The sequence below is a fragment of the Leiobunum rupestre genome, chromosome 2 (assembly GCF_980474605.1).
Source record: "Leiobunum rupestre chromosome 2, qqLeiRupe1.1.hap1, whole genome shotgun sequence".
NCBI classification, from domain to species: Eukaryota; Metazoa; Arthropoda; class Arachnida; order Opiliones; family Sclerosomatidae; genus Leiobunum; species Leiobunum rupestre.
Genome location: NC_143385.1, coordinates 30,977,505 through 30,991,322, shown reverse-complemented (window position 1 = coordinate 30,991,322; position 13,818 = coordinate 30,977,505). Strand labels below are relative to the sequence as shown.

General features: G+C 34.3%; 1 protein-coding gene across 1 annotated transcript in view; it reads left to right on the top strand.

Annotated features, from left to right (window-relative positions):
- Window positions 1-3,587: 3,587 nt before the first annotated feature.
- LOC149957328 (uncharacterized) overlaps window positions 3,588-13,818 on the top strand; it is a 44,616-nt gene continuing 34,385 nt past the window's right edge. Inside the window, exons 1-2 of the mRNA XM_090166971.1 lie at window positions 3,588-3,602; window positions 3,665-3,973. Coding sequence (XP_090023097.1) covers window positions 3,588-3,602; window positions 3,665-3,973 — 324 coding nt within the window. The remainder of the gene's footprint in view (window positions 3,603-3,664; window positions 3,974-13,818) is intronic.

Below are 13,818 nucleotides of genomic sequence, written 5' to 3'. Positions count from 1 at the left end.
ATTAAATATAAGATTAATATAATTTATAAATATTTAATTAAATATAAGATTAATATAATTTATAAACATTTAATTAAATAAAAGATTAATATAATTTATAATTTTTTTATTAAATATAAGATTAATATAATTTATAAATATTTAATTAAATATAAGATTAATATAATTTATAAATATTTAATTAAATATTAGATTAATATAATTTATAAATATTTTATTAAATAGAAGATTAATATAATTTATAAATATTTAATAAAATATAAGATTAATATAATTCATAAATATTTAATTAAATATAAGATTAATATAATTCATAAATATTTAATTAAATATAAGATTAATATATTCGAGCGCGAGCAAAAGGAGGATTTCAAATCTCTCCAAAAACAACCGACAATAGTTTTTAAAAATAGGCCCAAAAATTCACAAAACTACCTCTATGAAAATAAAAATAAATACACAAATATTTCACCGATAGAGGTATATGAGGTATTCAATGTTGACAATATATATTCGGAGTGCGTTTAATAGTGTATAATTTTGCACGTTTCCCGTGCCACGTATGTTTATTATTTGATTGACATTTGTGTTTTAAAATATTTCTAGGCACCTGTATATTGTGTCTTAAATGTTTTAATTAGTTCCGTATTATCTTATTAGAGTTATATAATTTCTCCAGACAGTCATTTTGGTGAATACTGAATTTGTCTTTATTGGCGTGACAATAATTTGCCAGTGTGTTGCTGTAGCGATCACCTTTCGCTAAATTTCGCTGTCTTAAATATTTATATGGCGCCTTCAAAAGATCATTGCTTGAAATACAAAAAGCACTTCTTTGGTAGACAATCTAGTGCTCCTTGTGCCATCTGTAAGCGCCGAATTCATAAAGGTTGCGCTACGCAATTTAATAACGCACAATTTGAAGCATTATGGGATGGTATTAATCCAGAAACAAGCAAATACACTTGCGTTGCTTGTAATACTAAAATGAAGAAATCAGAAAAGAAATCTACGCAGTCGAACACTCCTTCGGGGTCGCTTTCCTGTACCAACAATTTTTGCGATACTCCAAACATAAGCGTTAACCTTGACTCAAGCCAGGCAACGTCTTCGAGACAAACAGCGTCACCCATGGGAGACATCGTGGACATACTTATCGAGTTTTTCACAGTTGACAGCTTATCGCGCACCAAAGGCTCTATTATCGACTGCGTCAACTCAAATGTTACTCTTCTTTTCGACATTGTCAGGGACCTACAAGGTACTGTTTCCACCCTTGAAAAGGAAAACGCTGACATTAAACTTCAACAGGAGCAAATGTATCATGAGAACACGCAGCTTCGTTCTGATGTTAACCATTTACAAGAACACATTGGACTAAATCCCACTGCTTCTTCAATCGTTCCTAGTTCTGCCACATCGGTAAAACAACCATATTCTTATAAGGTTTCGACAAATCAAAATAAACCCCTCAGAAATCCTAGTGGTAGAGATACCCTGGAAATAATGTCTCCAAATACACTATCACGTTCAAATAAATATGTTGCGGACCGTTCGCCAGTGGCTCCTTCGATACCACACGGCAATAAGGTCGTTAGAGAAAGCTTTAATGGGACCAAGAGCCAGTCAAAATGAAAGACTGTCGTAAGGCATGTGAAACCTCGAAGGAAAGCCCTTTTTTTTTACTAGGCTTTCTCCAGACCTAACGGACACTGACCTTCAGGAAATTCTTAATCAAGACACAAATTTGAAAACATTCAAGAGTGTGAAATTGAAAACCAAATTCAATAGTTACTCGTCTTTTCACGTTAGTTCGGAAAAATCGGAGTTCCCTGAACTCTTCGACCCTGATATCTGGCCAGCCGATTGTCTCATCATGGAGTTTCGAGGAAAACTGCACGATGATCAAAGATTTGACTTCCAACCTGAACCCATAAATGACTAGGAGACTTCAAATAGGATATCAAAATACTCGAGGACTTAAAACTAAATGCGAAATTTTTAACACAAATATAAGTTTATCTAGTTTAGATGTCGTCTGCTTAACTGAAACCTGGTTTAATGACACACATTTTGATCTTGATTATTTTCCAAGTACCTATTCTATATTCCGTTCGGACAGATTAAGAGTTACTGCCAATGATATTCGAGGAGGCGGAGCCCTAATCGCAGTTAAAAATTCTTTCACGGTAATTAGACGGACAGATTTGGAAATAATACCAGAATGTGTTTTCGTGGAAATCAAAATTAACTCCGTAAAGTCACTTTTGATTGGTAATATTTACTTCTCACCTGGATGCAGCGCAGAATTATTCGACAACCTAAGCAAACATTGGCAAATTAACGCACTAAATTTACAAAATGATATTTTAATTTTGGGTGACTTTAACCTTCCCAAAGTTGACTGGCTGGATTATGATGTATCTCTTTGCTCATTTTATAACCAGAAAAAAGCAAGGTGTGTTTTTGATATTTGTTACGCCAGTAACCTTCGTCAAATTAATAGCATAGTAAACCACTTTGGAAACACTTTGGACTTGTGTCTGACAAATATGGATTCCCCCATTATTTCTCCCTTTCTGACCCCCTTGTTTCTATTGATAAATTTCATCCCCCCTTATTAGTTGAGATTCCCTTAATTTTTGATAAATCGGTCCCTTTAGACTATAAATATTTTAATTACAGTAAAGGCAGTTATTCTAGTTTATACAAATATCTGCGCGATTATGATTGGTCCGACTTTTATACACAAGCTAATGTCGATACTTGCGTAGATTTACTAACTAAATCTATCGAAACTGCTATGAATTTATTTATCCCCAAAAAGAAACGAAAAACCTTTAAAAATTTCCCAGATTGGTATTCAACTGAATTGATTAATGTTTTAAAGCGTAAGAAATACTACCACAACAAATTTAAGCGAACAGGCTGCGTTTCAGACCGTTTACAATTTTGTCAATTACGATCTACTTCAAAACATTTATTAAATAGAGACAAACAAAACATGAATTATAATTTATGTGAAAGTGCCTTAAAACATCCGAAAATGTTCTGGAGGTACGTCAACCGTAACATTAATAAAAAGCCTATGGCCATCAGGTTAAAGCGCGATGATAAGTTTGTTACCAGTCCCTATGAACTGGCTGAAACTTTCCTTGATAATTTTAGTAACATCACCGTTGATCATGTAGATTTAAACCAACCTTTTAAGTATGATACTTCAAACTCCTATTCGGACACCTTCAGCAATTTATATATTACCGAAAAAATGATTCAAGAAGCCATCTTGAAATTAAAACTAACATTTTCTACCGGAAACGACAATATTCCACCGTTTATTGTTAATGGCTGTGGTGACATTTTTATTCCATTACTTCAGCATATTTATAACCTTTCAATTAAGACAAAAACATTTCCGGCTTTTTGGAAGATTGTACTAGTTATCCCCATTTTTAAAAACGGTTTTGCTGGCGATGCTAAAAATTATCGGCCGATCTCTCTGCTTTGCGTGTTCGCTAAGATATTCGATAGTATCATGCACACAAATTTGTCAAATTGGTTCAATAATTTTCCCAATGATGGTCAACATGGTTTCTCGAAAGGTAAAAGCGTTGAAACAAATCATATCTCGTTTATAAATAACATTGTATCAAATTTTAATCAGAAAAAACAGGTAGATGTGATATTTCTAGATCTAGCGATAGCCTTTGATAGAGTATCACATAACTTTCTCATCAAAAAACTTCATCGCTTTGGCCTTCATGGTGACCTTTTGGAATGGCTTAAATATTACCTGGCTAACAGGATAAATGTTCTAAGGTGCAATGGAGTGACTACGAACGTTACTTACCCTGCCACCTGTGGTGTACCGCAGGGTTCTTCGCTAGGTCCATTGCTCTTTAACATTTATATTTATGACCTACAGTTCAAACTTTCTAACCCCAACATTTATCAGTTTGCTGACGATAATAAGGTATGTCGGACCATTCATAATTTGGCGGATTGTCAGCTACTACAACACGATCTAAACATAATTTCCAAATGGTGTCTTAAGAATAATTTACCAATTAATCCGGCCAAATCTGTAGTTATATCATTTAGTAGAAAAACATCGCATATAAGGTACACTTATAAAATAAATGTTGACATCATTAATAGAAAAAGTAGCGTACGTGACCTAGGTGTAATTTTAGATCAGGGCCTTTATTTCAAAGAGCATATTCAAAACACTGTAAGCTCGTGCAGGCGTCTATTAGGCGTCATCCTTAAAATTAGCAAAAATTTAAATTCTAGTCGGCATTTCATATTATTATATCAAAGCTTAATTCGATCGAGAGCTATGTACGGATCAATTACTTGGGGTGGCTGTAGTGAATACCTTTTAAATAACATTGAAAGTATTCAAAGAAAATTTATTGATAATTTATATTTCTATTTCCTAAAACATAAATGTCGTTATAATTACCAAAATATTCTCAAAGACATTGGTTTACCTACGCTTTATAAATCGCGAGAGAAATCAGAACTAATATTTTTGTATAAACTCCTTCAAAATTACTTACCATGTTCCAATATTTTATCAGAAATCAATATATGTGTACCTAACTATAACACTAGAAATTATACGATGTTTAAAACGAATATTAGCGAATTACACCCATTAAATCGGATACTAAAAACCGCCAATAAATTTGGTCAAGTAATTGATTTTTTCGATTGCAAATTGAAAGATTTGAGAAATTTGTAAATGTTCTTCAATTTTGTGTTCCCTAACTGAATTCGACTTTGTATCGTTAATTTACTCATATTCCAAGGAAAATATTTTTTACATATACCAAATTGTTTAATTAAGAGAGTACTCCATGTTACTTTTCAACTTTCTGAATACATTTTTGTAGTGTGTGTATCAACTTGCTGATACAATTGTATTGTTTTGGTACACATTAAACCCCGTTTCTTTTCATTTCATTTCAATATAATTTATAAATATTTAATTAAATATAAGATTAATATAATTTATAAATATTAAATTAAATATAAGATTAATATAATTTATAAATATTAAATTAAATATAAGATTAATATAATTTATAAATATTTAATTAAATATAAGATTAATATAATTTATAAATATTAAATTAAATATAAGATTAATATAATTTATAAATATTAAATTAAATATAAGATTAATATAATTTATAAATATTTAATTAAATATAAGATTAATATAATTTATAAATATTAAATTAAATATAAGATTAATATAATTTATAAATATTAAATTAAATATAAGATTAATATAATTTATAAATATTTAATTAAATATAAGATTAATATAATTTATAAATATTTTATTAAATATAAGATTAATATAATTTATAAATATTTTATTAAATATAAGATTAATATAATTTATAAATATTTAATTAAATATAAGATTAATATAATTTATAAATATTTAATTAAATACAAGATTAATATAATTTATAAATATTTAATTAAATATAAGATTAATATAATTTATAAATATTTAATTAAATATAAGATTAATATAATTTATAAATATTTAATTAAATATAAGATTAATATAATTTATAAATATTTAATTAAATATAAGATTAATATAATGTATAAATATATAAAATTATCGGAAAAAGCTCAGCTACGCTGAGAAAAAGGGGATATATAGGTACACCTGGGAATTTTACTGCGGCTAAGAAGGGACAGGTATTAGTGAGGATGGTATTAATTGAAAACGCCCTAACTGAAATCGTACCTAATGACATCTTATTTAGTGGCATTGTACGAAGGGACATTGCCCTTAGTAGAATCTACCTAGTGGTATCGCCCTAAATGGCATAGAGTACCTGGTGGCCTTGCCCTAAGTGAAATTGTACCTAGTGGCATCGCCCTAAGTGGAATCTTTATCTGGTACTGAAGTATGGTGTGTTTTGAGAGGGGAAATTCCTTTTCAGCCTATATATCACGGCCTTTACAAACTAAAATTTTTCCTAAAAACGTTGTGCACTAATAAAGCTATTGTGATGACGTAAATCAATTTGGAAAACTTCACGATACTTAGGGGACTATATATTTTTGACAAACGTTGTATTATAGAATTCTTGACTTATTTTATGGAAATATATTTTGTATTTAAATTAAACATGCAAATAGTAATAACACTGCCATAACAGAAGATAACTTTTAAATATGGGTAAAGTTTGACTACTTAGTTTGTAAAGGCCGAGATATATAGGCTGAAAAGCAATTTCCCCTCTCAAAACACACCATACTTCAGTACCAGATAAAGATTCCACTTAGGGCGATGCCACTAGGTACAATTTCACTTAGGGCAAGGCCACCAGGTACTATATGCCATTTAGGGCGATACCACTAGGTAGATTCTACTAAGGGCAATGTCCCTTCGTACAATGCCACTAAATAAGATGTCATTAGGTACGATGTCAGTTAGGGCGTTTTCAATTAATACCATCCTCACTAATACCTGTCCCTTCTTAGCCGCGGTAAAATTCCCAGGTGAACCTATATATCCCCTTTTTCTCAGCGTAGCTGAGCTTTTTCCGATAATATCTGACGCTTCATCTGAACTGAGGAATAAAATAAAATTTCAGGAGCATTGTACTAGATTTTAATGTAAACAATAATAAAGATGGTTTAAATTTTACAATAAAAAAGCTCCTTTTAAAAAGTTGTAATTCGTTATAAGTTATTTATTTTGTCTCCAAATAACACCAAACAGCTGATGTACTGTTATATTAAATGTAGTAAATTGAAATTAAAATATGTACATTGAGATACAAATTTCATTGTTTATAAAATTATAACATACACAGATGATAACTTATTATCATGTTTATACTTGTAAATCAAAACAGCTGCTGATTCAATATTGAAATATATTATTTTTGGTAATAAATTTGTCATTCAAGAAATAAAATAGTTTTCAAAATATGTGCAATGTTACTTTTCAAATCAAACCATAAATACATTATGAGTGAAATTCTTATATTATTTTGCAAATTGCATACAGCAACGTTTCTCTCCATTTAATTTAATTATATTCTATCTATAAATGAAAATAATTTTAAACTTAAAAGTAACATTAAACCATATTTAATAAATTTTCTGGTGCCAGATCGTCATTAGAACCATTTTTTGAAATGAAACGAGTGGCACCTTGGAAATATCAATTATAACTAAAGGAAGGGGTGTAACATTTCAAACTAACACTAAAATACTAGTTCACGAGTTCAACAATTAAAATATGTCCCAATAAAAGCCTCTGTAAAACTCCAGTGCGAGAGTCTGTAAAATAAAATACAACACTTTTCATGTTGTGGTGTGATTGATAAATTTCATTAGTTTGCTGTCTTGATGGTGTGATTTAAAAAATTAGACAGTCAAAAGCCAAAAAAGCAGTCATTAAAACTTGCAAATAAGTCGCAAGATGACTTCGGCCTCCAACCTCAGCTGTAATTAATTAATCAAATTTTATTGAGTTGAATTGTTTAGGAAGATTTGTGAAAATACCTTATTCAGGTTTTTCTAACAAGAAATAGTACAACTTTGTAAGCTCACTAGAATTCTAATTTCGGCAATCGCTCAATTCTACACACCTTTTTTCTTTTGGATATCCAACTGATATATAAAAGAGAAATATATGGCAGCATCTGCACAATGAGTTATAAATAGAGACGAGTCGGGCCGATTTTTTTTCCGGCCCGACCCGAAAAACGTAAAAATAAATTTTGCCCGATCCGATCCGACCGACCCGAAATAATTAAAATGAAATTTTGCCCGACCCGACCCGACCCGACCCGACCCGAAATTTTTAAAATTAAATTTTGCCCGACCCGACCCGACCCGACCCGTAAAAAATTAAAATAATTTTTGCCCGAACCCGACCCGACCCGATAAATTGAAAAATCGATTTTGCCCGGCCCGGAAACCCGATAAGACCTGAAGAACCACCGCAACCCATAGCATGAAGCTTTTTTTAAAAAAAAATTATAATAAAGTGTAGATGTAGATATTCAATACAGAATATAACAAGAGGCATTTATTTATTTAAACAATTGTTACCTCTCCGAGGGGACTTGGTACCCTAGGAGGGGTTATACAACCACCGTGTCTGTCTGTCTGTCTGTGGGTCTGTCTGTCAGGCCTGCGAACGCGTTCAAATTTTCGGGGCAAAGTGTAATCACTGCGTTCGCAGTTTCTTGGAATTAGGGAAAAGCTTTTTCCAATAGAGCCCCCTTTCTGTCATTGGGTGTAATATAAATTGATTTCAATTTGGGTTAGTATCGGGTGGGATTCGAACCCGAGCCCTCCAGCATGACAGGTGAGCGTTCTACCACTGAACCACAGATACATGTTACGCTTCAATGATAATTAGAAACTCTTCCGAGGAGAGGTATATTTTGGCTGGCCAACTTGTTGTAAAGAACAGTGGCGAAAGAGTTGAACCTTTTAAATTCGTTCTTCGAGGACCAAGTATGAGTCCCGTGCTGGAAAATACACGTTCGTCACTCGTTTGTGACGCGGGAATATCTAGAATTCTTTTACCTATATTTTTTCAAAGTACGCCGAGACACAATTTGACGCCGTGAAATCGAAAGTAAAACCAAAACGAAACGTAAGAGAAGCTTAGGCGAATCAGACGACTGAGACGACCTTGAAATAGACGCTAGTCGCGTTGCTCGCAGAACTCATTACGTCTATCTCTCTTCGTACAACACCCGAAGAGCCGAAACATTTCACACGACCTACGCAATACGCAGTGGCGGGTAAGGGTCGGGTCGGGTCGGGTCGGGTCGGGTCGGGCCGGGCGTTTTTTAAAAGCCCGGCCTTTTTGAAAATTGGCCCGGCCCGACCCGGTCCATTTAATATTAAAATATAAAAAACCCGGCCCGACCCGGACCCGATTGAATATTAGCCCGACCCGGCCCGACCCGAAATTTTCAAAAAATAAATTTGCCCGATCCGACCGCACCCGTAAAAATTAAAATTTATTTCTGCCCGACCCGGCCAGAAGCGGGCTCGGACCGGGTCGGGCATAAAAAGCCCGACTCAATCGGGGGCCCGACTCGTCTTTAGTTATAAAGGACTAACTGAGTTCAAATAAACCACTTTCTCAGCCATTTGATGTCATCTCACAATCAAAGAAAAAAACGAGTATACGGCGCTAGTCCAATGACATCTGCTAATCATTGTGTATCCATTCCATTGATGTCGTATGGACTTACTGACTTGAAATAAACTGGTCTCCGGCCACTGGATATCAAAGAAGTACACCACTTCTCCGACCAAGAGAATATATTTACAAGGTCTCTTTTATTCTCCGGTCCCCACAGTCCCATGGGTTAGACAAATATACAGCACTAGTCCAATGACAGCTGCTTTACATTGTATAGCAATTCCAGTTATGTAGCCGCACGAAACCTTTACTGACTTAGTAGATGAATATTTGGCAGTAATTGAACAGTGAATTATACAGGAATGAATGATTTGAAATAAACTGCTATCTAGCCATTTGATACGAAGAATTATGCCACTACTCCCATCAACAAAATATTTTTACAAGATCTTTCATATTCTTCAGTCCCCACAGTCCCACGGGTTAGTAAAATATACGGCACTGGTCCAATGATATCTGCTTTGCATTGTTATACCACTAATTTTACAGTAGAAAAACGTTTTCTTTCTTGATTGTTACAACAGCATTTAGTATATGAATAATTAGTAGTGTTTGTGAAGTAAAATATTGTTGTCTAGTCAAAGCAAGCTAAACAATTAATCAGTAACTCTTAGTCCTATAGATGATTAGTTGTAAACTTTCAACAAAACTTAACCCTAAATGCATTATAAGAAACTACAATATACGGGGACCAAATTCAAATTTAAATATTTACTAGAAGAATACAAAATCATTCGACGTTCTTTCACTTTATTTTGGCACTGAACACAAGGGTGTTTAAACAACTCCCAGTAGTCCAACAATTCATTAAAACTTTTTAAAAGTTTTTTTTATCAGCTAATACATTAACAAAGAAAACATTACCATCATGAGGTTGCTGATTATAAACTCTATCATTAGGACAATTTGGACATCTACTTTGATACTGCATACGACATGAAAATAAATTATCAATAAGAACATTTTAATCTTCAAGTTTTCGTAACAGATTAATCAAAAATTCCAGTGGGTCTATGAAATTGTACATCAAGTGTACCCCTGACAATAGAAGTTCCTAAAAGTGAAATATCAGGATCTTCCCTCTGATGCAGCAATTGTTGCAATGCAACATTTGCTGGTCCTGGATAAATAACTTTTTATCGAATGCTTCTGACAAATTCTGGAATTTGGAAAAAAGCTGGTAAAGTGGAGATAGCATAGCAGGAGTTATCGTTATTCAAAAATCCTTTAATAACCAAAAGTGAATTACCTTTAGGAATATTATAGCACTTACAGATTTAGGCACTCTAGCCTTGGAGGGACCAGCTTCATTGCTTACAACAGCTTCAATACCCAAATCCATTTCATTCCCAGTTTGTTCAAATGCCGTTATTGACACGGGTAAGATTGTTTTTGCTGATCTTTTTAGATTAAAGGTTATTTGTGGTAAATCAGGCCTAAACTCAATTCTTAGGCGATTATAATCAACTATTGCTTTACAATCAGGATATATTTTAGACGCATCAAAATCAAGCAAATGAAGGCCATACAAAGATGTGACTCTCGAAAGAGCAACGTATGCCATGCCACTTTGAAAGACACTCGGTCCGATATTTATCAAAGCACATTTAAATTGTTTCTTCAATGGTATGATTATCAAATAAACCAATAATCGTGAAATAAATCCATTCGAACTCTTTTTAAACCCATTTACAGTACCCATGGCTCCATTAACAAGTCCTTTGTCCATATCAAGATTTATCCTTAACATAATACGTGCATTTAGGCAAAGCAGAAGTCTGGATTCTAATCCTGCGGTCACTGATAAATTGCTTTCAAGCTTCCCAAGCTGCTCTTTAAATGTTTTATGCATTTCTCGCTGCCCATAGGCCTTATCCACACTCAATATTTCTAAAATAGGATTAACACATTTTTAAAGCATAGCACTGTTTATGTCATTGCACATGTTGATGGTTTGTAACAGACAAACAGGTTTTTTACCTTATTTGCACAATTTATCATAATAGCTGGCAACCTCCTCAATATTGTCTGCTTTTGGAATGAGGCGTATTCAAAAGATCAACATCTTCAGAAGTGATCTTCCCAACCCTCAGTCTACTCAACATTTCTACGTAGGCAAAGTCTCCCTTCTGTCTTTTATTAATTGTTAACTCATCAAATTTGAAACACTGACGAAATAAATTGAATCGACCAACTGAGCCAATAAGTTTAAGAGCTTCTATATGAGTAAGCATAGAAAATACCCGATCCCCTTTAACGGGTTGTAATTGCAACAAATCCCCGAAAGCCAAAATGGAAATGCCACCGAACGGTTTTTCTTTACCAGTTATCTCACATAATCTTAAATGGATATAAGCTAGCGAAGCCGAAGATACCATAGAAAACGCATCAATTATTAGTAGCTTCAAAAGGCCCAGTGCTGCATCAGTGGCGTAACTAAGGTCCTCGCCCCCCCCCCCCCCCCGCGAAACTCTTTGGGGCCCCCTTATATGACTCTTTTTGCGAGACTTTTGTTTTCTAGTAATAAACAATATGGCGTATTTAAGGAGGGTTTTGGGGATTTAGCACTTTCAAAGCAATACTTCCACCACCTTTCCTTTTCTCCCAACCTTCCCGAAAAGCGAAAACAGCCCCGAAATTTGATTCGTAGATGCCTCCTAGCTATGAAAATGTAACTCAGGGCAGGACTCACTGGCTATGTATTTAAACAGAATAAAATTGTTTGCACGTGTTTGAATTTTCGGTTTAGATAATAACTATAAAGGGTTTCAAATTATATTCTTCCAACATATTTTCTGTAGAAACTTAGAATAAGTAAGAACTAAAACGGCTTATATACAGGGTGTTTTGAATTCCTCTGACTGGGCATTTTTTTCAGAAACTGCAAGAGATAGAGTTGGGTATTATTTCTAGTGTGGGATCGCTTTAATACCTAAATTTCAGAAAAATCGGAAATAATTTCGGGTTTTTGAAAAAAATGAAAGAAATGTCTGAAAGATTTAATTGAACATTAAATTTGAATAAGCATAAGAATTTTACAAGTGAGGTTCTTTGATACCTCCGTTTGCCGCGATACATGTTTGGGCACGATGAAGCGTGTTTTGAAACGAGGGTCTGATCATATCACGAGTGACAAGTTCGAAGGCTGCAATGATTCGGTGACGCAAATCTTCGATATTCTCAACGGGCATCCCGTAAACTTGTGCTTTGATGAACACCCACAAGAAAAAGTCCATCGGAGTTGGGTTCAGAGACCTCGCAGGCCATCGAACGTGACCGTTCCTGCCAACCCAACGCTGAGGGAACTCGTTAAGATTCTCCACTACACATCTTGGTACGTGGGGTGGTGCGCCGTCATGTTGGTACCACATCTGTCTGTAAGCTTCCAGCGGAATAAAAAAAATAATCAGCTAGGCTAATACCCAATTCACCACCTTAGGCCTAAGTCATCAAGCGACTTTTGAAGCCATTAATTCAGGTGGCCGGGTTACAATGCTATTTCGTTCTGCAAAAGCCTTGTCCATTAAGACGAGCTGGGAGGGAAAATGGGCAAATAACTCGATCCCCGAGCAAACCCGCCCAAACATTGAGTTGGAGTTGTTGATGATGGTGAGGAAACAGCAGTGAGGATTTTAGTCACACCACATGTGGGCGTTTTGATGGTTGAAAGGCCCACCTCTCCCAAAGGAACACTCGTCGTTCACCAGCATTTGATTGATGAAATTTGGGTTCTCATTAGACATGGTTATTAGTCAGTTGCAGAAATCAAATCTACGTTCCATATCTCCTTCGTGCAGAGCTTGGTGGAGGGTCGCTCGATACGGATGGAAGTTTTGATTGTGAAGAGTGGTCCACTCGTAATTCGTCGATAACCCGAGATCGTAGCTTGTACCTCCGACGCTTGCTCGAGGATACGCAACAAAATAGGCTAGAACGGTGTCTTCCATGTTGATGTCTTGACGACCTGGTCCACGAAATCTGGGATTGATGTTTCCGTAAGTCTTGAAAGTCACGAACAGCTCCAATAACCATGTTATGGCCTGGTCTTCTATCTGAACAATTCACTAACCCTATGCGCGTTACGATTGGATTCACCATAAAATATCTCGAACATAAAAGCACGCTGATCACGAGAATAATTTAGTGGCATGTTGATGAGACTCAATAAACGTTAGAGAATGGTTGAAAAAAAGGTTTCACATTCAATACTAATTGAAAACTTGACCTTTGTGCGTAGTTGGCCTACTGATACGTTTTTAGGTCTACTGTAGGCCTAAATTGGCATTTTGGTAAATTATATGTACTTTTTTTAAGGAATTTAATCTTTTAATGTTATTTCTTTCATTTACGTACAAAAATGCGAAGGCTATTGGCCCCTATGGTTAGCTTTTTTTTCATCAGCTCATATCTTCGTGTAATATTGTTCTTTTCCAATGAAACCAATTTCTTTGAACATTTTCGACAGCACTCTACAACTTTCTCATCGATACTTTTTTTCTTGCAACTACCGGTGAAAAATATTTTTTACAAAAACCCGAAATGATTTTCGATTTTTCTGAAATTAAGGATTTAAAACGATCCCACACTAGAAATAATACCCT